Source organism: Porites lutea, chromosome 6 (assembly GCF_958299795.1).
Source record: "Porites lutea chromosome 6, jaPorLute2.1, whole genome shotgun sequence".
NCBI classification, from domain to species: Eukaryota; Metazoa; Cnidaria; class Anthozoa; order Scleractinia; family Poritidae; genus Porites; species Porites lutea.
In genome coordinates this window covers 13,734,052-13,759,051 of record NC_133206.1, presented here as the reverse complement: position 1 = coordinate 13,759,051, position 25,000 = coordinate 13,734,052, and the positions used below count along the sequence as shown (strand labels likewise).

General features: G+C 41.8%; 1 protein-coding gene across 1 annotated transcript in view; it reads left to right on the top strand.

Moving 5' to 3' along the window:
- The window catches only part of LOC140942301 (uncharacterized), a 145,947-nt gene that overhangs the window by 50,016 nt on the left and 70,931 nt on the right, over positions 1–25,000 (top strand). The window contains exons 31-44 of the mRNA XM_073391256.1: positions 798–1,183; positions 2,868–3,035; positions 3,546–3,965; positions 4,103–5,061; positions 5,363–5,597; positions 5,930–6,143; positions 6,577–6,717; positions 7,529–7,731; positions 8,333–8,584; positions 9,036–9,287; positions 9,694–10,191; positions 10,877–11,407; positions 11,832–12,623; positions 24,998–25,000. The exon at positions 24,998–25,000 is cut by the window's right edge and continues 265 nt beyond it. Of these exons, the coding sequence (XP_073247357.1) occupies positions 798–1,183; positions 2,868–3,035; positions 3,546–3,965; positions 4,103–5,061; positions 5,363–5,597; positions 5,930–6,143; positions 6,577–6,717; positions 7,529–7,731; positions 8,333–8,584; positions 9,036–9,287; positions 9,694–10,191; positions 10,877–11,407; positions 11,832–12,623; positions 24,998–25,000 (5,054 nt within the window). The remainder of the gene's footprint in view (positions 1–797; positions 1,184–2,867; positions 3,036–3,545; positions 3,966–4,102; positions 5,062–5,362; positions 5,598–5,929; positions 6,144–6,576; positions 6,718–7,528; positions 7,732–8,332; positions 8,585–9,035; positions 9,288–9,693; positions 10,192–10,876; positions 11,408–11,831; positions 12,624–24,997) is intronic.

Genomic DNA, 25,000 nt, shown 5'->3' with positions numbered 1-25,000 from the left:
GGGGTTTTAAAAATATCTGGCATAGAGATTTTGGCTGCGCTATTATCAGACTGAAAAAAGGGAAAACTATGGCTCTCCCTTCATTTTGAGGTTTTATTCAATTTTAAGATATCCTATCTTGTAAAAATGGCTCAAAATATGATGACAGAGATCCATTGGGATTAAAATCTGGGGGCATCATTGTGGGAGCTATCTTCTGCTCATATATCAGTTGCCTATTACCTGGAGTGATGCGTTCGTCTGATGGGGAAAGTATATCTTCTATCGGTTGATAATATATTTACCAAATCAGTAAATAGCTATTTTCGCGCGTTTTAATTGGCTGCCGTAACGCGGAATATCCTTGGATATTCACTGTTTTGCGACCGGAGCCAGGATGGCGTCTCGTTTCCAGACATTTTCGGAAGACGACATTTGAGCGATAAGTGAAGCAGTAGTACAAACAAATACCAAGAAAGCGGCGAACTTTGGCTTGTCTGTGTTCACTGGTAGGTAGAAAATTATTTTCATGCTGAATTTGCAACAAATCGTAAAAATGCACTTGACAAAATCTCCGAAATCTTTGTAAATTGTAAACAAAGTTCCTACTAAGTGACGTTCTTAAATTACAAAAATTTTTCTTTTTTCTTTCATTTTTATCCAACTGATTTAATAAATACTAAAACAACTATCCTCTTAAGGGTCGGTGAACAGTGGTAGATATATAACTCGACGCTTCGCGTCTCGTTATATAGCCACCACTATTCACCTCCCCTTCGGGGGGCGGTTGTAAAGGTTTATATATATTTAATTTACAGGTTATCCATACTATCAAACAGTGTACCAAGCTCCAAACGGAGTTATTTTGAGTACGACTGGAACACCGTATTGCAGAACAACTCACTCAAGGGATCCTAAACAGTGCGTCACAGACAACTCATGGCTGGCTAACTTATTTTTATCGACATCCGCTCATTATTATACCGCGTATTCCAGTCCAGTAATTACCTACCGCTTTCCTTTACCGCTATTCTTGGAATACATGTTGATTTATCCTCACTGTAGCTCCTATCACTGGACGCCATATCATGTGCGAATTTATTTGAACAACAGTGAAGTTGCTGGAACTAACGGCTGGATCAATCCGACTAATTGCCTCCAAGGGCAATATAGCAGTTTAATTGTAAGAGAAAGAAGCGATAAGGTCAGTATATCAATTTGAATTTAAGGGTACAGTCAAATCTCTACGGCGGCAGGGTTATATCTAGGATTTATCGTTTGGCGAACTCCCGAGTGGGCGAAGGCCACGAGCTTCTTAGATCTGTTGCATTTATAGACATAATTTTGAGAAATGTTACAGTGTATGCACTTACCTCGTCGCGTCTGGATGATTTTTCCGATATAGTTGCTTATATACTGAAATGATAACAATATTTTGGGGGGCAACGTCTACCCCCCAAATACCCTGGGCGGATACTCCTGGGATCGGCAGTAAGTGCCTCTCTTAGCAAGGTGTCGGTCTTATAGCGTATGTTTCAGGATCCAGAACATGGAACACCCAGGAACAACTAGAAACAAGTCACCAAATGAATAAAGCAAACAGAAGAAACGCTTTTTTTGGAAGGTCACGTTAGGGCTTGTGTTTGTCTTTTTGTCACCTTCTGTCGTATATTCCATTGGTTTCAAGGGCTTTCAGGACTGTTTTGAGTTTTCAATATTCCTGGTTTTAGAACATACCCCAGCTGTAATAAAAATTGACTACAAATGTAAAAAAACCGGCAAGTGCTATCCAAACCGTATATACTCGAAAAAACGCCGCCCTCAATATAAGTCACATGAAACTAAGCGCCGCGGCGCTCTATCGAAAAACACTGTCATATTGCATTTAATCGAAAGGGCACCAGCCCGAATGACCTTGGCATCTTTTAAATCGAAAAGCGTTACAGCGCCGCGGCGATCTTTCAAAAAAAAAAAATGTTGTACTGCATTCAATCGAAAGGAAAATTTACGCACCCCAGAAGGGGCGCCCGCTCTCCGGACCAGAATCATTTGGAATATTGTATTTTTCGAAAAAGCGCCGCGGCGCTTATTGATTTTCGTACTTAAAGATGCCAAGGCGATTTGAGGGCGGCGCAGTTTCGATTAAATACAACAGAATATTTTGTTTTCGATTTTCGGAAGAGCGCCGCGGTGCTTATTTTTGAGGGCGGTGCTTTTTCGAGTATATACGGTTTGGATGATAGTATTTTACATTTGAGGGCATTGTTATATTTGTGGTCAATTATTACATTTGTAGCTGCAGGCGTTCAGCAGAATCACAGCCCGCTGGGTGCTAACTCAATCTTTTGACCTTAGCGGTAGGGGGTTACGTCGTATAGAAGTTTCCATATGAAGAAATGTGACTGTAAAAGGCCCAGAAGACTGGATAGAGCAAAATCTTTGTTGCGAGCACGAATTCCATGAGAGAAGATTGTTATACCGTTTAGAGTAGAAAGCATGCAATGGCTTGATTCTAGTACATCACAGGGAAAAAAAAACCCGATTTCCATTTCAAGTCCGAAAACGTGCTTTTTAGTAGGCCCGATAGTCTTCACCATTCTCTATTTTCGCGACCCTTTCCGCTTATAAAGGTACTTTTCGATCGTTTGTCCCGAAGACGATTATCCTGGCGTTTTTTAGATAGGCAGATAAACAATCGTTTGTTATCGTAATTCATATGAGGCTGGCAATGGGTTAAACGACTTTAGTGCTGGCGAATTGACCTGCTGCTAAAATAGTCACTACAGATTTGTTTATTCAGTTATATTAATAACCAATCAATAATTAATCTAAACAGTCTCTAAATAAAACATGTTTGTAAAATCGATATTATTTTTTTATATTAAAAGGTGGTGATAAGTCTTCAGAAAGTTAGAAGTTATGCATCTCTTAGCACCGTTAAATTTTTTGTTCGTGAGAACCCGTCGTCTACCCTGCAAGAACCACATTACACGAGTCCAAGCACCGCCTGGATTGTCAGCGGAGACGAAAAGACTACGGATCATCACTTTAGTGAGGTATGCATTCTTAAGTGGACGGAAAACCTACTAATCCCTTTGGGCGCCCTTTGTCTACTCTAAATCACAGTGGCTGTATTTTGTAATAGATATTGAGCTGGTTTTTCACATTTAAGTCAGCGTTCAACGTTCTGACTAGCAACGGTTTCAGATTTTGGCAACTTATTCTGGTTTGAATGTTCCTTTCCAACCCCGGGAGCGGCAGTCAAGATTAGGAATCCATGAATACGCTTGCATAAGTGCATGCGTTTTGTACTACATGAAACACAAGGAAACGTCCAAATACGAAACGGGGTTGAAAAAGCAAACCAAAACAAAATTCACGCTTTTGAACGACTAGAAATTATTTGAAGACCTAATAAGAAATTGGAATTGAAAGAAACATCTCTACCTAGTTTCGTGGTAATTCCGAGTACCCAACACAAAAAACGGTTTCCTTTATTTGACATTAAATTTTACCGAGATTGAGAACTTGTTTGTCATTAAACCCATCTTTTTGTCCTTGATAAGTTACATATTCTGGGTCAAGGAAGCCTTTCGATGTCTGGAAATGACGTAAAGATGAGCGTGGACAAAACTATTGGCGATAGCAGTGGCATCCTGACATTGCGTCCCTCCCAGACCGTTCATTTGACAGGCTTAGAGGGTCACCTTCCATTCTCCCTCCTGGCACAAAAAGGATCCATTGTGACTTTCCCCAACAGTACAACCTGTCGTAAAGTTGAGGTCGTTATGCGAGGCATGATGGGTCAGATGGCGAATCTTACCGTTGGACCGCAGTGTCGTTTCGTCTTAGAAAATTCAACAGAAACGCAATTTGCATTGGATCACGTGGTTGTCCAAACAGATGGTTACATGGCGGTACTCAGAGAGGATAGAATGGATGCGCAAATGGTTGGGAAAAACATCGATATTAGAGGTGGTGCTACGGTCAGTGTGCAGAATTAATTGTCCATTCTAAAGATTTTTAAATGAACCCGCTGTTAATCCTGAGAAACGGAAGGGTTAAGCATTCTAGTTAATCATTTAGTCCCAGTCATAATGGTTATTTACCTCTGTGTTTGCAGATGGAAGCTAACAGCCTAACATTAGATTACATTAACATCACAATCGAACCCTTCGCTACTCTGTCAGCTAATGGCCTAGCAGGTGAAACTCCTGGATCTCGTTACCATGGAGATGGATTGGGTGGCGTTTCAGGTTCCTCGGGCGCGGGCCATGGTGGTCATGGTGGAATAGGTCACGGTCAGTCAAAAGTGGGTGTCTCGTACGGAAAATACCGAAGACCCATCACGTATGGAAGTACTGGTGGAGCTGAAGTTTTCCCTTTCACAGGTGGAATAGGAGGAGGCAGGTTCAAAATCATCGCTCATGACACGCTAGTGGTTGACGGACAATTGTCTGCCCGTGGGGGGAATGCTCGGGCTACCCGAAGCGGAGGAGGCAGCGGTGGAAGTATTCTTGCATACACGTCACGAATTCACGGCGATGGAGAGTTCGATGTTTCTGGTGGCGACGGAGATGGCTCCTATGGGGGTGGAGGTGGGGGAGGTCGTATTTGCTTGTACTATAGAGAGAACCACTTCCTTGGACGATATCTTGGTATGGGTGGCGCAAGTTCATATGAGCCTGGCGGACCAGGGACAGTCTTTCTTGAAAATGTGCCTGGAATGAATGCCACTTATGGCCATGACCGCATTGATGAAGCAGCCCATTCTGAAAGAGTTGTTATTGATGAAGTCACTAATGGCACAAAATGGACACGAAATAGGACGTTGTACGCAAACGCGATGGGACGGATCCCTCGATCTCCCGGAGCTAACCTCAGCGCAAGCTACAGTGATTTCAGTCATGGAGGATCAAGCAGGATGTGGCTTACGCTGGATGATAGCGATCTGGAAACTAATGGAACTGACGTAGAATTGGACGAGTTACAACTGTACGGTGGAGCGCAGCTCGCTATTGTTAACCCGCTGAACACCAAAGCACGCATATCAATTGTGATCGGTCAAATGCAAGGGGACAGGTACTTATGATATATATTATTTAAGCGCTCTTGTCAAAATTTAATTTGCACAATCATCGCCGATCATGAAAATCCATTGACCGACGGTGGTGATTTATCAATTGCGCTTGTTTATACTCACCCTCAAGGCGTAGTCTGGTTTCGTTATGGATGTCATTCAACAGGTGTAAATTATTGTTTACAGTTTCCAAGGAGTTCTTGGGAGGTCGTGGGTAGCATTTTTTGGCTTCCTGTCCTGCTTGCAGCGCGCCAAACACTCAAGTGTTTTCTTTTACTCATGCTTTTTACTTACTTGAAACAGAACCGGAAGAATTCACCTAGGCTTCAACCAGACGTTCCTGTCCCTACAGTCGTACCTTCCTATGGATATGATCATTTACCAAGGGGCACTGACTACAATGCAAGGCGAGTTGCTGGTTGCCGGGATAACAGTTGAGATTGATGGAGTGTTGAAAAGATGCCAAAATATTACTGTGGTTGATGACGGTGTTATTCGTATGAAGGAAATGTATGACACCGAAGGAAAACCTACCAAGGTTTGTAAAAGAACAATAAAAATGGTAAAACGTTTAGAGAAGTCTTAGTTCGTTTTCTGGCACAATAAGATTGAATAGTTTCAAGCTTTAGCGCATGGCAAAAGTATCTATAGTTATGCAAAAGTTTGATAATAATCCTAGGTGGACAGTGAACAACAGCGTTTTTCGGAGTAAAACTTTTTTTCCTTGCCAAAGGCTTCTTAATGATAGCCATGTACGTAGAATTATATGGAAGGTGCCATGGTTTTTTCAATGTGCATATCGGTTAGGAGGTAGGAAATATATGTTGAGGGTCATTTCTTTATCAAACATAGCTGTTGTTAACTTTCCAGACGTTTTTCTTTGAAACAATCCAAGTGAGAAACAAGGGCATCATGAAGGTGACGAATCAAGAGCGAGTGCGTGAATTCCGCGGAACATCCATGCAGGTGTTTGGCGGTGGAACATTTACAGCGGTTAACCTTCATGTATACGTTGAGAATTTTACCATTGATGCGTTAGCCACTGTGTGGGCTACACTGAAAGGAGAGAACTTTGTTTACGATGGTAAGTCTCCGTCTGTAAGATTATCTGTATTTTGGGGTCGTTAAATTGATTGATCTTTTTTGCAAACCACTGTGATTATTACTTCATTGTTCTTTGCCTCTTCCCACTACACTTTTCAATGCAAACAGTTTCTGCAGGGTCTATAGCGTTCATATTTACTTAGTATCACTAACATCTGCTTAGACTAAATGCATGCTAAGGATATACTATGCTGGCGATTTCGTCTCAGTGCGAGGAAGACGAAAATGAGCTGTCGTACACGCGAAGGAAAGTTACTGTTCATTCTCAAAGCACCACTAATTTTTCTTCATCGCTGTCCAACAAAACCTCCACAACGCAGGCTACCCAGGAGATGATGCTAAATAAGTTGATGGTATTACCTACTATTTTATACAGTAAAAATTGAATCTTATTGCTATACATGATCTAATAGGTAAGGGGCCTGGTGCTGACTATCCGTCTCCAGGATTCGCCGGGGGATCTGGAGGGGGTCATGGAGGACTGGGTGGCCGCGCAGTGAGTCAAGTGACCACTGGAGGCGCTTATGGGTCCATTACAGAACCAAACGAATTTGGTAAGATCTAAGTAAAAGATGTCGTGAATGGGATATTACCATTGTCATGTTTTATCGTTTTGTGAAAACGTTATTGAACATTCAAAAGAGAGTTACAAGAACTTAAGTTTAACAATGTAATGACTTTCAACTAAGGTCACCACTGTGATTCGAGATTTTTTTTACACCTAACAGTCGCAAAGCCAAATCCACAGTAATAACTTTGCCCAATTCCAATAGGGATAGGCGATGACATGAAAAACTATGAATTTGAACAAAGTACATTCAAGCAGCGTCAAACGCGGAAGAACACAGCGCAAGCAAGTTGGTTTTGGCTTTAGTTTTGGACAATCACCTAGCTTATCAACGTACACCAAACAACGAAATTTCTTTTGATATTCATCTAAAGAACACTCTAAACAAGAGGTTTCGTTGAAAAAAAAAACATATAAAAAAAAAATATCATTTGACTTTTGTAAGTGATACCAAAAATACTTGTATAGCTATACTAGTTTCTGTTGAACAGAAACAACTAGAGCCCTAATCACAATGATGCTGATCGGCGATGAAACTTTCTTACATCATGTACCTTAGACACACTTGGCAGCAAAAGATTGTCGAGCATGTTAGGATACTGGAAACTACTGGTTGACCCAGCGTACATATTTTTTGGTGCAACTTTTGCTCCCTCCCGTGGCATTGAGATAAAGTGTTTAGAGGCTTTCCTAAATCTGTGTTGAGCCACTTCAGAGGAAGTCCTCCCTTCTAGCTCCTTTCACGCTTGGCTTAACACGATTTATTTCACGTTTATGTTTGCTGTTGTATTTAACAGGTAGCAGTGGTGGTAAGGGAGGAAGTGGACAGCTGGGAGGCCGCGGCGGAGGAATTTTCTTCCTCAACATCAGTGACACTTTAGACATTGAAGGAACGTTGAGTGCTAATGGAGACAACTATGTTGCCTCATACGCTGGGGGAGGTAGTGGAGGAAGTATTCTCATCAGGACGAAGATGTTTGAAGGAAGTGGAACCGTCCAGGTCTCATACAAACAAGTTTATTTTTACTGTGATTCTTCAAAGTTGTTAGAGGATAATGGTTATGAAAAGCGGCAAACATCAATGATAAAAACAACAGTGCTGCATGTTGGAAGCACCCTGAAAGTGTACAATCTTTTGTTTCTGTTGGCAAATTCTTATGGAATAAATTAATGCAACGTTTTTATTGGTCCAAAGGAATGCTTTCGAACGTTGTGCACTTTCAGGCCCACGCAAACAAATAACAAAGAAGTCTGACAGGTTTCATAACCATTCCACTCAATTAACTATGGATTCTTACAATAATGATTATATTCCAGCCAGCAATTAAACAATCATCATATTGAAGTCATCAGGAGAAAACCCTTGTCGTTGTTACATGTAGCGCTCTACACGGTGGTGAATCTTGAGTGACTTTATGATCTTAAGTCAAGAGTCATATTAGAAAAAGTGTGATAACCAATCGAGTTAGTTCAGTAGATTGGTTGAGAGCGAAAACTTAAAAAACAAAAAACAGTTTCAGATTGGTGGCCCAGTAATGAGCTAATCGCCCACTCTGGTAAAGTGAATTTGTTATAAGCTGTCTTTGTTTCTTTATTTCAAGGCCAATGGCGGAAATGGATATAGCCATCCGACGAGAGGAGGAGGAGGGGGCTCAGGAGGACGAATCGCCTTGTACTACCGGGGAGGATTTTTTGATGGCGTCCTTGAGGCTGCTGGTGGAAAAGGCGATGTAGAGAATGGTGCAGCAGGAACTGTGTACGTGGAAAAGGCGGGAAACACTTCTGAGCGTGCGCACCGAACGCTGAAAGTGGATAACAAAGGCCGACCACCCCTGACCGAACGAATTAACCAGGTAACCGGAACACGATAGATGGTTGACCTTGACTGAAAACTGCAATCGTTTCCTTGCTTATTTCGTGCAAGTCCTTTTAACTAGCTTTGTCGTCGGAGCATAATACATAAGATCACTCTAACATAATACGTATTCGTAGCAGCGTGCTATGTTTCAATTTTTTGTACGGTTCAGGAAGAGGTGTCGCGTTCCATTTTTACGCGGCATTATATTTATGTAACACTTTGTTTCACTCTCAACTACAAAAAACAAAGAAAAAGCTTCGAAGTGTATTGAATGTCTATTTTGGACAGAACACACACACATTGTGTTATACATCTTTATTTTTTTTGAAGCTCTCTTAAATGAATAAACTAAAAAATACCTATTTTCGGGCGAAAGCAGACCACAGAGGTAAAACATCAAATTTCTGTGATTAAATCTTATAGCGGGGCATTAATTATTTCCATAGGTAGAAGAGGTAAAGCTTCATCCCGGTTCCATGTACAGGGACTATTCGCAGGTTTACACCAGCATAAGTGGATTTCAGTTCTCATCCAATGGAGCCACTCAAAGCTACTCACACAACTCCTACTATTCATTATCCCGGATGTGCGATGGAGACATAAAAAACGCTTACATAGTTCGGTCTTCATACACCAATGTGGTGATAACTGTCACTTTACCAAGAATCATGTTCATCCATCATATCAGGCTTTATCCGGTATGTAGATGTCTGTATTTCAGTCCTTGATTATGTTTAAATGTACTACTAATTTTAATTTAATGGCTTCCCCAAACCTGGCAGTGGGTAGCCGAATTCCCGGCTGATTTGTTTCTGTGAAGAGCGAAGGACAAGAAGTGTTTGAATTTGCGTTTATAAAACGGAAACCAAAGTAAAAGCTCTGATCATTATTCACTTAGCAGATAATAATAATATAATCAATAAGAAGAAGAAGAAGAAGAAGAAGAAGAAGAAGAATAGAACATCAGATTGCGAGGCTAATGCATGTAACCGGCGTAATGAACGAAAACATGTGTATGCTAGTGACGACTGGTTTTGAAACTAAACAGCAAAGTTCTAAAATAAAGAAGTATAACTATGCCATTTTTCTTTTCTTCTTCTCCAGTACTGTCATAATGGCTATCGTGTCAGCTTTAGCCTGTCAACAGACCATCCAAGCAGTGGTGTAAAACTCAGAACCAAAGATGTTAGGTCCTTTGCAGGCTGTTTTGATACGTCTGTTTACAATGATGTGGTTATAGAAGACTTGATATCAAAGTTCACTGTAACTTTAACGAGATTGGAATCGTACATTGCATTAAGCGAACTTAAGGTATTTGTCGGCCGCGCGACGTCATCGTTTCACGCCTCAAATCTTGTCCAAGATTCCTCAAGAACTTGGCTGGTGTTTGACAAGCCCGGGCTGACAACATGGGAGATGGATGAGTTGGATGTTCGAGGAAACGCTCACCTCGCTATTCAGAATAATGCTGGTTCTATGGCAATTAAGCTGAATCAACACAAAGGAGATTTTACGGCTACAATTCATATCGGAGGACAGCAAGAGTTGTATCTGGATGCTAGTAACAATTCAGTGATTCCTTTTACCCTCCGAACATATCAGGTAGGCTTAGGATCCATGGTTATTCTCTGCTTTTGATTTGTGACACAACGGATAACCATGTTACCAACTGACTGACAGGAAAGGTTCCAGGGGCGGTAGATATCATGATACCTAGGCCAAATGACATTCTTTCGTAAGCAGCCCTCGTGATAACGGCTCAGAATAGCTCCGAATTCTTTCAAAATGCATTTGCTGTTAATTTTGTTGATTCATGACGAGGAAACGTTAAGGCCATACTGTGTTCAACTCTCTGGACATTCCCAATCATAATTATCATCACAAAGAAAAGGCAGATCTTTTACTCTTTCGAGTGGCCAATCAAGTTAAGAGAGCTGGCCATAAGGCCTCACCAAATGGAGAAAATAACAAATGGCTGAGACCATGTCAAGACATCATTTCAGCCACGTCATAACATCTTAAAACAACGTTGAAAGGTTGTGAAACGGTGTAATCGACGTATTAACAAATGTTGCGACGATACTGAGACATTTTAAAGAGGCTTTACTGGCATGGGTTTTTCACTCTTCTTTTTCGGCTTTTTGTGAACAACAATTGCCTTAATTAGACTATGCTTAGTCTGTTTACACTATTCTGTTATTTGGGCTTGTCATATCACGTTTTGGGTTGTGTAAGTCGTGGGTTAGCAGAAACAAATGTGTATTAATGGTTTTTTTTGTGATTGCAGGATTCAAAGGTACACCTCCCATATGAAGTTTACCTCCAGAAATCATCGATTTACGCGGAATCAGAATTAGTTGGAATTTCAAACCTCATCATTTCCCTTGACAGTCGGTTTGATGTCACCCCTGACGCGCATGTCAACTACCCAACAAAAGGGGCCATTTCTTTAAACCGTATAACTATACTTAACGGGGGAACCTTTTACCAAAGGTCTGTCGTACCTGCAAAGTTAACGGTCAATCTTACCAAGGAGCTCACAATCAACGCAGGCGCGTCGATGGAAGTTAGTCAAGTGCACCTACGGGCGCATAACATCTTTATCGACATTGGCGGTGTTTTCACTGCACGCGGCCGAGGATTTTCCTCGATGAAAGGTGAGCAACCAGGCCATCAATCTTCCACTACTCCATCTGGTGCTGGGCATGGCGGCGCTGGTGGACAGACGTCCAGACAGGCGATTGTGGGAAAGGCGTATGGATCCTTTGAGATGCCGCTGGAATTTGGAAGTGGGGGAGGGCAAGGATATCGGAATTTGGTAAGAATGACTTCATCCCTCACTTTTGCCTGTGCAATTTATTGGACAGTGTTAAGGAGAGAGAAAACCTATCAACTTCGTTTCTTTCATCCGGTAAAAGAGGTTGTATCGAAAGAGTAGTATATAGCGAGATTTAATTTTTCTTAAGACAAATTCATGTCATCAATTTGGTCAATGCACTCGATTGACAACTTAAAGCGAATGCAGGTAGCTGGCTTTTAGTCAAGATTAGTCTCTAAGTTTAACCAAAAATTTTTTTCACGTTGCAAAATCAAAACAATCACTAAGTTACTTTGGAAAATCAAGGGAAATACTATGAATTTAATGTTTTTATTGTGTCCAAATTTTCACCCTATTTTTGCTTAGCACCAGACAGCGAACGTGTTGTAGTAGCTCAAGTTTAATATGCGTTTCTTCGTCTTAGCCTGGCAGTTCAGGAGGAGGGGCCATCAAACTCTTCGCATCACACATTGCTCAAATTGACGGTCTTCTCGATGCGTCTGCTTACTCAGCTGTCAGTGAAGGCACTGGAGGTGGGAGTGGAGGCAGCATCTTTATCCAATCAACGTTGTTCCTGGGAAAAGGAAAGATAGCAGCCGATGGTGGAAAAGTCGCGCGTGCATCATTTGGTGACGCTGGAGGTGGGGCTGGAGGCCGCATTGCCGCTCATTACGAGAGCACAAGATTTGCCGGGAAATTCTCGGCGCACGGAGGAGCAAGCCGAAGCGAAGCTGGTGGACCTGGGACCGTCTACCTCTCGCAGAATAAAACGCACAAGACATTGATTATCGATAACAATGGCTACCGTGCTTCTAAACTATACATATCCAATTACAGGGATATATCCAATGATGGTGGAAGGGCGTGGCTCCTAGCAGAGCACATGGAGGAGTTTACCATTAACCTGCTACAGCTTCGAGGAGGCAGCCATTTTGCAATTTATCATCTGAGGCCAACGTTTACACTTAATATTGAACGACTTGAAGGTGACCTTGGAGGGTTTATTCACGTCTCAAAGAAGAATCGCGTGTATGTAAATAATGCACCAAGGTTGTTTCCTTCTAGTTTCCATATCTATAACGAGGGTTTTCTTCATCTACCTCGTGATGTCCTACTTAAGGATCTATTTTATCCCCGTATTTCTTTGGAAGGGTTGATCAGCGGAATGGACAATTTGACTATCGGTGGAGGAGCAGAATTCGTAGTGACAGATCAGGTACCTTTAAGTTTGAACTTTAAGAAACCGTCTCAAACGGCCTGTCAGACAGTCAGACTGTCCATCGTTCATCTTCCTGTCAGTCAGGTAGTTAGCCTGCTCTCATGTCAATCTGTCAGGTGTTCAAAATTTTGTTCAGTTAGCTGTTTTATCAGTCAATACCGATCGTTGAGGTAGTGGGTTGGTCGGTCAGTCATCCAGTCTGACAGTTGTTAGGTTAATTAGTCAGTCATTCAGTCAGCCAGTTGGTCTGTTGGTCAGTTAGATATTCACAAAGTCAGCTATCGATCAACATTTTTAGACAATCTTTTATGCTAATGAAGCACCCATTGTTTCAGTTAGTAGATCACTTGGTATTGTACAGTACCGCAAATGATCCCCAACCGCAAATGATCCCGAGACCGCAAATGATCCCCAAAATGGACCTCAAACGATCCTCGACCGCAAGTGATCCCCAAAGTCGACCGCAAATGATCCCGAAAGAAAAATAGGAATGACTTGGACTCAAGTTAGTGGATCATCGTGTCGATTAATTATTATTACAATAAGTCAGATTAAAAGCTAAATTTTACTTCTCAAGTAAATATATGAATAAAAACTGAATGAAAAAATCATTTAAGCGTAAAAACGAAGTCAGTAGGCAACACGACTTTTACCTCATGCTAAAATACTGCTTGTTCCAATGACTTTTTTCCGGCTCTGGCAGGTAGATTATACCTCTGAAGAAAACGTTTTGACTGAGCAAATGTGATTTTTGCCGCTTATTTCATACTGAGAGGTCATGACACGCATTTTCTGCGGTTATTCAGGAGCACCCAACGAGAATATAGGTCAAAACCACTTAAACATAGCATTGTTAAACGTGTTTTAGTATTTAAACTGTAGATATAGGCATATTTTTATCCCCTAAAATTTTTTCATCTGTTCGGATTTCCTAGCTGAAAGTCTAGTGATCCGAAATTATAGGGATCAAAACTTACCTTTTCGAAAATTTCAGTCAGAAAAAAGGCTCCCAAAAATTCTAGGTGACCTTTTTAGGGTAAAAATAGGTCAAAAATAGGCAGTCATGCCATTTTTTAGATGTTCGAAAATCCTAGGAGAGGCAGGAAAGCAAGAAATTTTACAACAAATGTTCCGAAAATTCTAGATCTCAAATCGTCTTCCGAACAGATATTTTCCGAAAATTGTCGTTGGGTGCCCCTGGTTATTGTTGTTTCTGGTCGGCATGATTTGCCCTTTGATGCAAGAGCATTTCCTTTGACCTCTTTTGAAATGCAGTGCTCTTCATTGCTGCTAAATAAGGGTTTTAGGTTGTTTAATTTTCTCCAAAGTGCCTCCTGGATCCGAATAATCATAAGCGACTTTCTTTTAGTACGTGAATGTGACGGTTTCCTACGATGTTTTGTCACGCGATAACTACTGTAGTAACATGAAGTACTAACTGACCGCTGACCGGCGGTAGAGCTGTCATGAGGGAGAGCTGTATGAATCTATCGTATTAAAGTATGTTGTGTTGATGCTGTCGTCTCTGTACCTCTTCGGACTCAACATGGTGTCAGAAGCGTGACCTTCCTACTAGCCTACAGTTGCGGAGATCAAACCAATCGGAGAAACGGATCAAATACTGAGACGAATTGACCGGTCAAACTTCACGCGGATCCTACGCACGTGGTTCAAAACAAGATGGCGGAAAGCATGCCATTCGCCAAACCACCGGAACCGCTGGAAATTTCGATGGGAAATCCTGCTCACTCGTGGGGAAAATGGAAACAAAAATTCGAAATTTACCTCAAGGCAATTGGAGCTTCAAAGAAACCCGATGAAATGAAAGTGGGGCTGCTATTAAACCACATCGGCGAGCCGTGTTTGGAAATTTACTCGAATTTCACCTACCTACCTGAGCGTGACGACCCCGCGGGAGGAGAAGAGAAACTTCCAGCCGAAGACTCCGACAACTACGCGACCGTTGTGGCAAAGTTTGATGAATACTTTCAAAAACGGGATCCTCAACTCATGCTGCGAGAGAAATTTTGGCTTCACCTCAAACGAGAGCCCACACAGACCTTTGATTCGTGGGTGGTGACTGTCAAGGAAAGAGCCGCTGAGTGCAAGTTCCCAGCCGATTTCTATGAGCAAGCAGTTAGAGACAAACTTACCTTTTCCTGCAAGGAAGACAATTACAAGCTAAAACTCTATGACGAGGGAGCAGCCCTTTCACTCGAAAAGGCAGTGAAAATCCTGTCTTTGAAGGAAGCAACAAAACGTGAGTTACACGAATCAAAAACCGCAGAGATTGAGAGCGTCACACCGCGAGGGAACAGGCAAGACCCTCATGCTGGTCAAGATACAGAGCAAAGGAACCAGCGAGACTTCAAGAGGAAGCCCTTCCAAACAAGTGGCCGGAACTGTGGGTATTGCAACCGCCGACACCCCCCGGGCAAGAAGAACTGCCTGGCGGCAGATACATGCTGCAGCAAGTGCAACAAAATGGGACATTTCCCTATCATATGCAAGAGTGTACCTCCAAAGACGGTCAACGAAGTTCTTGCAACCGAGGATAACTTTAGCCTCACATTTGTGGGAGGGGTTTATACACCCACTAGTCCAAACACCTCCAAGGCCGAACCAGCAATAAACTCTCAAACCAGTAGGTCCGACCCTGGATGGCATGTCAACCTCAAGATTCAAGACCAAGAGACGCTGGCATGGTGCATCGACACAGGAGCACAAGTGTCTGTGATGCCTGAGCACATCTACAAGTCTTCATATGGAACACTTTGAAAATCTGACAGAGAACTTGTCGGAGCAGGAGATGTTCCTTTAAAGACCCTTGGATGTGCAGTCATGAACCTCCAACAAGACGAAGCAGTCATTAAAGAACGAGTGTACGTAGTCAGTGGGGCATCCAAGTTGCTTCTGGGGATACCCGCCATCCGAAGTCTTGGTCTTATCCATGAAATCCCTGGGACATACAGTGTTAAAGCTGTCCATCAAATGCCTGATAGCCATCCACTCCAATCAGGGACCAAGGAGGACATTGTCAAGCAGTACCCATCACTTTTTCAAGGCCTTGGCAAATTGGAGGGTGAGCATACAATTCAATTGAAGGAAGGGGCCACACCCTTTTGTTTGACCACTCCCAGGCGAGTACCACTGCCACTAATGAAGCAAGTGCAAGAGGAGATCAAGCGTATGGAACAACTGGACGTTATTGAACCAGTGGATGAGCCGACAGAATGGTGTTCACCGATTGTGGTAGTGCCAAAGGCCGATGGCAGGGTGCGGATATGTGTTGATCTTACCAGGCTTAACCAAGCGGTCCGCCGAGAAGTCTATCAAATGCCAACAGTTGAAGAGACCCTGGGAAGCCTAACAGAAGGCTCAGTCTTCTCCAAACTTGATGCCAACTCAGGGTTTCATCAGATAGTCCTAAACCCAGAAAGTGCCAAGCTAACTACCTTTATCACGCCCTTCGGCCGTTACATGTTAAAGCGTCTTCCCTTCGGCATATCCTCAGCCCCAGAACATTTCCAAAAGAGGATGGACAAAGAACTCTCTGGAATAGAAGGGGTCAGGTGCCGCATGGATGATATTCTAATCATCGGGAAAGACCAAGCGGAACATGACAAACGACTTAAGCAAGTCCTTGACAGGCTAGTCGAGAGGAAACTAACACTCAACCTTGAGAAGTGTTTATTTTCTCAATCCAGGTTGCAATACTTGGGCCAAATCATTGACAGTGATGGAATCAGGAAAGACCCCTCAAGATCAAAGCCATCACCGACATGGCAGAACCCCAGAACATTGCAGACCTGAGACGTTTCCTGGGTTTGGTCAACCACCTTATGAAGTTTTGCCCAAATCTGGCTGAGACGACGAAACCCTTAAGAGACTTGCTCAAGAAGGAGAACGCGTGGGTGTGGGGCACAGCCCAACAAGAAGCCTTCCGACAGCTGAAAGTAGACATGGCATCCGACCAAGTTCTTGCACTGTACGATCCAGAGAAGGAGACCGTGGTCTCATCTGATGCCAGCAGTTTTGGACTTGGTGCGGTCCTCGTGCAGAAGCAGCCGTCCGGTGAAATGAGGCCAGTGGCTTATGCTAGCAGATCAATGACCGAGACAGAGCGTCGTTATGCCCAGATCGAAAAAGAGGCCTTGGCTATCACATGGGCACTTGAACACTGGGCTGAATTCTTGATCGGAATGAGATTTAAAGTGGAAACCGATCACAAGCCATTGATTCCATTGTTTTCCACAAAGCTGATTGACGAGCTACCAGTACGCATACAACGCTTCAGGATGAGACTCATGAGATTTTACTTTGCCATCGCACATGTTCCTGGTAAACTCTTGTACACAGCTGATTCATTGTCTCGATCCCCCCAGGAGGGTAAAGCCCAGGAGCCTAAGTCATGGGACGACCTACATGACGAAGTCGAGTGCTATGTGAATGCTGTATTGGTAACCCTACCTGCCTCCGACCAGCGGTTAGATGAGATACGTTCTGAGTTGAAGAGTGATGACACACTTAAAACTGTGATGCAGTATGTGCAGAATGGATGGCCTGAAGAGAAACGAAGAGTCCACGAGCCAATAGCTAAGTACTGGAGTGAACGTGGCAACATCTCCCTCCACGACGGCCTGCTCCTGAGAGGACGACGAATCATTATTCCTCCGAGGCTGCGGGCAGATGTATTAAGGCGTCTTCATGATGGTCATCAAGGAATTACCAAAACACGTGCAAATGCGGCCTCCTCAGTGTGGTGGCCTGGAATCTCCCAAGACATCACAAGAGTCGTGCAGAACTGCGCCATGTGCGAGAAATATCGCAGAGAACGCATTGAGCCAATGAAAGGTACTGAGTTTCCAGAACGACCGTGGAGCAGAGTTGGCGTAGACTTCTTTTTAGCACAAGGATAAACATTACCTCCTAGCCGTAGATTACTTTTCAAGAGATGTAGAGATAAGTCAAGTGTCCAAGAATGTAAACTCTGCCCAGACTATCCTGCAACTTAAGAAGATCTTCAGTCGACATGGGATTCCAGACATCTTATTTAGCGACAATGGCCCCCAGTTTGATTCACACGAGTTCACTAACTTTTCCACAGACTGGCAGTTTCAACACATAACATCGTCTCCAAGATACCCCCAGTCCAACGGTGAAGTGGAAAGGGCGGTCCAAACTATGAAGGCGGTCTTGAATAAGAGTAATGACGAATAATTGGCTCTCCTGAATTACAGAGATACTCCATTGCACCACGGTTACTCTCCAGCGCAATTGAGCATGGGTCGGAAACTTTGTACAAGAGTCCCCTGTCACCCGGAGGAGCTAAAGCCAGAGACCCCAGACCGTGATCACATCAGAAGGAAAGAGAAGGAGTACCGAGCTAAGATGAAATTCGATTATGACCATAGACACAAAGTAGTAGAGGGAAAGGAACTGTCACCCGGTGACCGCATTTGGATCCCCGATTTAAAAGAGGAAGGAACAGTGATTAAGCCACACGAGAGTCCAAGATCTGTAATCATACAGACCCAAAACGGACAAGTGAGAAGAAACCGCCGGATGACAAGAAGAGTTCTGGTGGGAAGTTCTCCGGTCCCACCCCAGAATGAAGACTATGAGAATCATGAGCCGATACCAACAAGAGAGAGGAACCCAGACGTATCCTCAGCTCCTGGAGCCAGCCAAGAAGACTATGTAGAACTACCTGTCCCTGGGGACCAACCAGCAGTGGACAAGCCCTTGCAGCCTGAACCGATGCTGACACACCTTAGACCTAGAGGAGCTCTAAGAAGACCGGACAGACTTATCGAACAATGCTAAGATTAGTTTCACTTTAGGACACTGGAGAACTGCGTTGTCCTTATTGACATTTAGTTAACTTAAAAAAAAAAAAGGAAGATGTAGTAACATGAAGTACTAACTGACCGCTGACCGGCGGTAGAGCTGTCATGAGGGAGAGCTGTATGAATCTATCGTATTAAAGTATGTTGTGTTGATGCTGTCGTCTCTGTACCTCTTCGGACTCAACAACTACCGCTTAGCGCCGATATAACTATTCACAACACGTTCATGAGCTGTAAGAAAGTTGCTATTTCGAAATAAATCGAAACCTGTGGACATTGATAAGTTCGGGGGCATTTTGACTTGTGTTTCTGTTAAATCATGCCTTGTTCCGTAACGGGCACCTAAGTTACGAACAAATGTCTTGCTGTTTATCACGTAAAATTAACATTTCAGAGAAAAATTAAAATGAAATATTCTGGCTGATTAATTTCACGCTTTCAAAAAGATCAGTAAAGTCAATAAAGCTCTTGTTATGTAGAGGGTGCCCGGCTTTATATTCCTCAGTAGAAAAGTTGAGCTTCTAGGCGTTAAAATAATAGAGTTTTTTCTGCGTAACGTCCTGCCTGTCTTAAATTTTTCAAAAGACGAAACATTCTTGAACAAAAATTGAAGCAATCGACAAGGAAGAAGTATGCGGTTAATACCATACCTTTTCAGATTTATTCAATTTTTTTTTCGCCTTGTATAAATTGACCTGAGATGTAGCGTCCTCCTTGCCTTTTTCTTTAAAAGGCGAGAGAAAAAGGTTTCTTTTTTATAATCAGTCCTTTTTTGTAATCAGTCCCATAAAATCCATTCCATTCCTCAAGTTTTCACGGGATCATTTGCGGTCGAGTTTAGGGATCACTTGCGGTCGAGGGTCATTTGCGGTCCATTTTGGGGATCATTTGCGGTCTCGGGGTCATTTGCGGTTGGGGATCATTTGCGGTACTGTACAGTATTCGTATTTAAGTGTCATTGTCTGAGAAAGTGTTCCAGGGGCCAAAAGTTGTGGTCAACCGATTTGGCTGAAACCTGGCACAGAAGTTGGGTATAATGAGATATTTCAAAAGCCACTTTGGCTCACTTCTCTGAGTTTTAGATTTGGAGTTACAGGGGGGGTCTCATTTTTTGCCCTTTGAGCACCAAAAATCCAGCCTTCCAGGGGGCATTTTGAAAGTGTGATAAAACCCCACTGGTAAATTGTGCTGCCAAATGAATTTGACCATGAACTCTACTATAATAGAGCTTTCAGTTCATGCATGTAACTTTGTCCTCAAGGTATTGCACAGAGAGGAGCCTGGGGCTAGAGTTTGGCCAAAATTGATGTTAAAATTACAACCCAAAATAGCCATTTTTCAAAATTTCACTATATTCACCTGCCTTCTTGCATAACTTCCAAACCTATACCACTAATTACTTTAGTCACCCAGTTATCAAAATCAGTTGAGAAAAATTTGGCTTATTATGGTTTATTGAATTTTTGGAACGAACACTTCATGCCCCTCTAAGGCGATGCAAAATGGAATTTTGAGCCTAAGTCAGGCCATAAACAAACCAAATTGTTGACAAGAAGCCCTTATTCTGTATTTGGTAAGTGAAAATGAATTGTCAAAGCCAAATCAGTTTCATTGTTTAGAAATACACCGATTCTTACCTTAAAATTGATCTAAGACGGGCCTTTGATTGGCGCAACAAACACATAATTTAGCAAAACAAAGGTGATTTTATTCTTTGAAAACCTAGTAACCACCATACAACACAAATGATGATGTTCTGATGTACATATAACAATCTTTTTACAAGATGCTTAAATTTTTCTTTGATTTATAGTCAGTTTCACGTCATATTTCCAAGCATTACTCCAAGCATGGAGAGTCTCCATATTTTGTCAGGCCCTTTTTTTTATATTTTTACCAGATAAATTTAGCTTATCAAAAGGTTCGTTAACATATAATCTTCGTCTGACCTTGTAATAGCCTGAATAGTTGTTTTAAATACCCATCAGCAAAGGAGCATGACCATACAGACGTAGATTACACAGACATATACGAGCTTCAGTGAGCAGTATCGAGGTGAACTGTGATTTTCCGAGTCCTTTGGAGCTGAAAAAATGAAACCATCCATCCACGGTTAGGAGAGCTGGATAACAAAAAGCTTGTTTTGCTTTTATAAAGAAAATAACCCAAACAAAGCCTTGCATTGAGATGATGCACTTGTCATTACATCAAGCTAGCTGGCCCGCCATTTTGGACTTGAAGAGTGTGGGGACCGGACCGAGTTCCCGTCCAATCCTTCTCCCGTTTCGCGGGAATTTTTTCTGTTTTTCATCAGGTGTGTTCGGAATTCTAGAAAGCGATCTGTTTCAGGAAAATTTTTCGACGGCACTTTATTCCTTTGGAGGGGTAAATGACCAGTGCAGTGTCACGTCATTGGCTGTGCAAGAAACAGGAATGCTTCGATCCTTTGTTGTCTTACGATAGTGTCATGACTGCATGGTTAAAGCACAAGTAGAAGGGTTCAGGTGTGTCCGGGGAAGAAGAGGAAGAACTGGTGATGCCAAAGCTACAGGTGATTCAAAATATCAGTTAGGGATCATATACGCGCACAAATGGCATTTATCGTGATCTAGAGCACTCTTCTGACTGAAGACAGATTTAGAGACGACGGTATGTAATTTACGATATTGTCGTCTCAACTTGTTTGTTTACGGTTGATTGATTCCCATGTTAATATCCTGGGTCCTTAGGAAGAACACTAAACATTCATCTAATTTGTTCAAAAAAAAAAAAAAAAAAACAGGTACGATAAAAATAACTTGAAGGCTGTTTTTTGTCTCCTCGAGCTGCTTGTTTACATTAAGCTTGTCACACGCACACGCTTATCATGCAATCCCTTTTTGTCAAAGATCTTTGCAAACATGCTGCATCTAAGTTTTTCAATGAAATTGACATTTTCAGGGAGAAAATGTCACTAAAACACACATATGTCGTAGTTGAATGGGAACTGACCCTGAATCGTTCTAGAAGAGCACGGAAGATTTGTGTATATTTGTAGAAAACATTGTTTCATTATTTAATTAAAAAATTATTTAAAATAATGTTAACTATTCAATTAATAGAATAATGAAAAAATGTACCTAAATAAGAGTGTTATCTGCTGAAACTCTCTAAAATTCCCTAAAAAAACTCATAAAATTTTTATTCTTTTTTGATAGCGAGGGCCTCTTTTGGTGTATAACCGCTGATTAGTTGTAGTGTAGATGACTCTGATGAAAAACTGTTGATTGGTTGTGCTCAGTGAACAGTACTCTAGACTCTGTTGTAGCATGTGGGTGGACTGAGTCCTCTCTTGGTTGGTAGGAATACAGAAAAATAAATACGCTTTTTCAACGTTTCTGCCTGTGAAATGTTGCTATTCAGTATTCTCCTATATATACTGCTATTTAAGTTCTACAATTGTAGTATTTGTCAATTTTTTTCTAATATTCTTGAGATTTTCTAAAATTCTTTTTCGTGTCCAAAATTCCTAAAACAATTCCTGCGGAATTATGTAGCTAAGCTTATTTTAAGTTGACTTGTCTTCGACAAAACAGGCAAATAAAGGAGACCGGTGGAGTTTCAATGCAAGCTGGCTCGAATTGTGCATTGTCAAACTTAGCCTTGCTTGATAAGCGTGCCAACGTGACAAGCTGAATGTAAACAAACAGCTCGAGCAGACAAAAAACAGCCCTCAAGTTATTTCTATTATTGTTATTGTTATTTTTTTATATATAAAGATATTGCTGCAATGAGTTTGTTGAATGTTTAATGCTTTTCGTAAGGACCCAGGAAATTAACATGGGAATCAATCAACCATGTGAACAAACAATTTGAGACGACAACATCGTAAATTATATATCATTGTCTTTCTTCAAGCAAAAGAGTCTGCGATAAAAATCATTTGTGCGCTTGTATGATCCCTAACTGATATTTTGAATCACCTGTAGCTTTGGCATCACCAGTTCTTCCTCTTCTTCCCCGGACACACCTGAACCCTTCTACTTGTGCTTTAACCATGCAGTCATGACACTATCGTAAGACAACAAAGGATCGAAGCATTCCTGTTTCTTGCACAGCCAATGACGTGACACTGCACTGGTCATTTACCCCTTCAAAGGAATAAAGTGCCGTCGAAAATTTTTCCTGAAACAGATCGCTTTCTAGAATTCCGAACACACCTGATGAAAAACAGAAAAAATTCCCGCGAAACGGGAGAAGGATTGGACGGGAACTCGGTCCGGTCCCCACACTCTTCAAGTCCAAAATGGCGGGCCAGCTAGCTTGATGTAATAACAAGTGCATCATCTCAATGCAAGGCTTTGTTTGGGTTATTTTCTTTATAAAAGCAAAACAAGCTTTTTGTTATCCAGCTCTCCTAACCGTGGATGGATGGTTTCATTTTTTCAGCTCCAAAGGACTCGGAAAATCACAGTTCACCTCGATACTGCTCACTGAAGCTCGTATATGTCTGTGTAATCTACGTCTGTATGGTCATGCTCCTTTGCTGATGGGTATTTAAAACAACTATTCAGGCTATTACAAGGTCAGACGAAGATTATATGTTAACGAACCTTTTGATAAGCTAAATTTATCTGGTAAAAAAATTAATATAAAAAAATGGGCCTGACAAAATATGGAGACTTTCCATGCTTGGAGTAATGCTTGGAAATATGACGTGAAACTGACTATAAATCAAAGAAAAATTTAAGCATCTTGTAAAAAGATTGTTATATGTACACCAAAACATCATCATTTGTGTTGTATGGTGGTTACTAGGTTTTCAAAGAATAAAATCACCTTTGTTTTGCTAAATTATGTGTTTGTTGCGCTGATCAGAGGCCCGTTTTAGAGCAATTTAAGGTAAGAATCGGTGTATTTCTAAACAACGAAACTGATTTGGCTTTGACAATTCATTTTCACTTACCAAATACAGAATAAGGGCTTCTTGTCAACAATTTGGTTTGTTTATGGCCTGAATTAGGCTCAAAATTCTATTTTGCATCGCCTTAGAGGGGCATGAAGTGTTTGTTCCAAAAATTCAATAAACCACAATAAGCCAAATTTTTCTCAACTGGTTTTGATAACTGGGTGACTAAAGTAAACAGTGGTATAGGTTTGGAAGTTATGCAAGAAGGCAGGTGAATATAGTGAAATTTTGAAAAATGGCTATTTTGGGTTGTAATTTTAGCATCAATTTTGGCCAAACTCTAGCCCCAGGCTCCTCTCTGTGCAATACCTTGAGGACAAAGTTACATGCATGAACTGAAAGCTCTATTATAGTAGAGTTCATGGTCAAATTCATTTGGCAGCACAATTTACCAGTGGGGTTTTATCACACTTTCAAAATGCCCCCTGGAAGGCTGGATTTTTGGTGCTCAAAGGGCAAAAAATGAGACCCCCCCTGTAACTCCAAAACTAAAACTCAGAGAAGTGAGCCAAAGTGGCTTTTGAAATATCTCATTATACCCAACTTCTGTGCCAGGTTTCAGCCAAATCGGTTGACCACAACTTTTGGCCCCTGGAACACTTTCTCAGACAATGACACTTAAAGGGACACAGTCAGCTATGGAACCGCGCTGACCTGGCCACTACTTTTGTCAGTTTGAGTAGCGTTTACCTCAGCCCGAAATCTAATGTACGCGTCGGATACGTCTACAAAATCGGCTTCGGTCTTGCCTAGTGTTTCATTCGATCCTCGATCTTTTACAGAAACCTCTTTTTGGGCAAACTTTAATTCATGCAATGACATTATTTTATCATATTTGGTTGAAAACAGTAACCAAAGGAATATGAAGAGAAGAGGTGAGAAACGCGTAGGGGCCGGGCGGGAGAAATCGCCTTCCTTTACCAAAATAACAAAAGAATTGAATCAATATAATTGGCAACCAAGTAATCGTTACACGTTATTTGGAAAATCGATGGAAAAGGCTACATATTTTTGGAAAATCAAGCTTTCAAGACCTTGGCCCTTCGACAATGATTCATGTTGACTTCGTGCCATTTCTCACCTCTGCTGATGATCGAATTCAGAAGTATTCGTCGAAGTTTGGCTTTCCCTGGACAAATCCATCGGTGAATTCTCAATATAAATGGTATATAAAAAATGAGTTCTCTGATATGGCATAGGGTCTATAATCACGATTTGGGCGTGTAACTAGTTCAACTCTACAAGGTTTGTTTAGAAAAATTGCGGATACTCCTTTGTTTCATGCGCATCTTGTGACATGCAAGTCAGCTAAGAAATGGTATCTAATGCGCTTGTGCATCAGCTGACTGTGTCCCTTTAAACGTAGTGAGCTGTCAATCTACCGCCGGAAATGGTTGCACGTCTGCCGGTCTGCCTGTTATCCAAGAGGTTACAACGAACCTTGACTGATCACTCAAAAACGTATTTTTTGAGGAAATCAGTTAGCATCTCTACCTAACAAAAAATATAATTACAGGTAATCTATCTTCTACCAATTACTTTGTGTATATCGTTTACTCGTTTACTTTTTTCAGGGT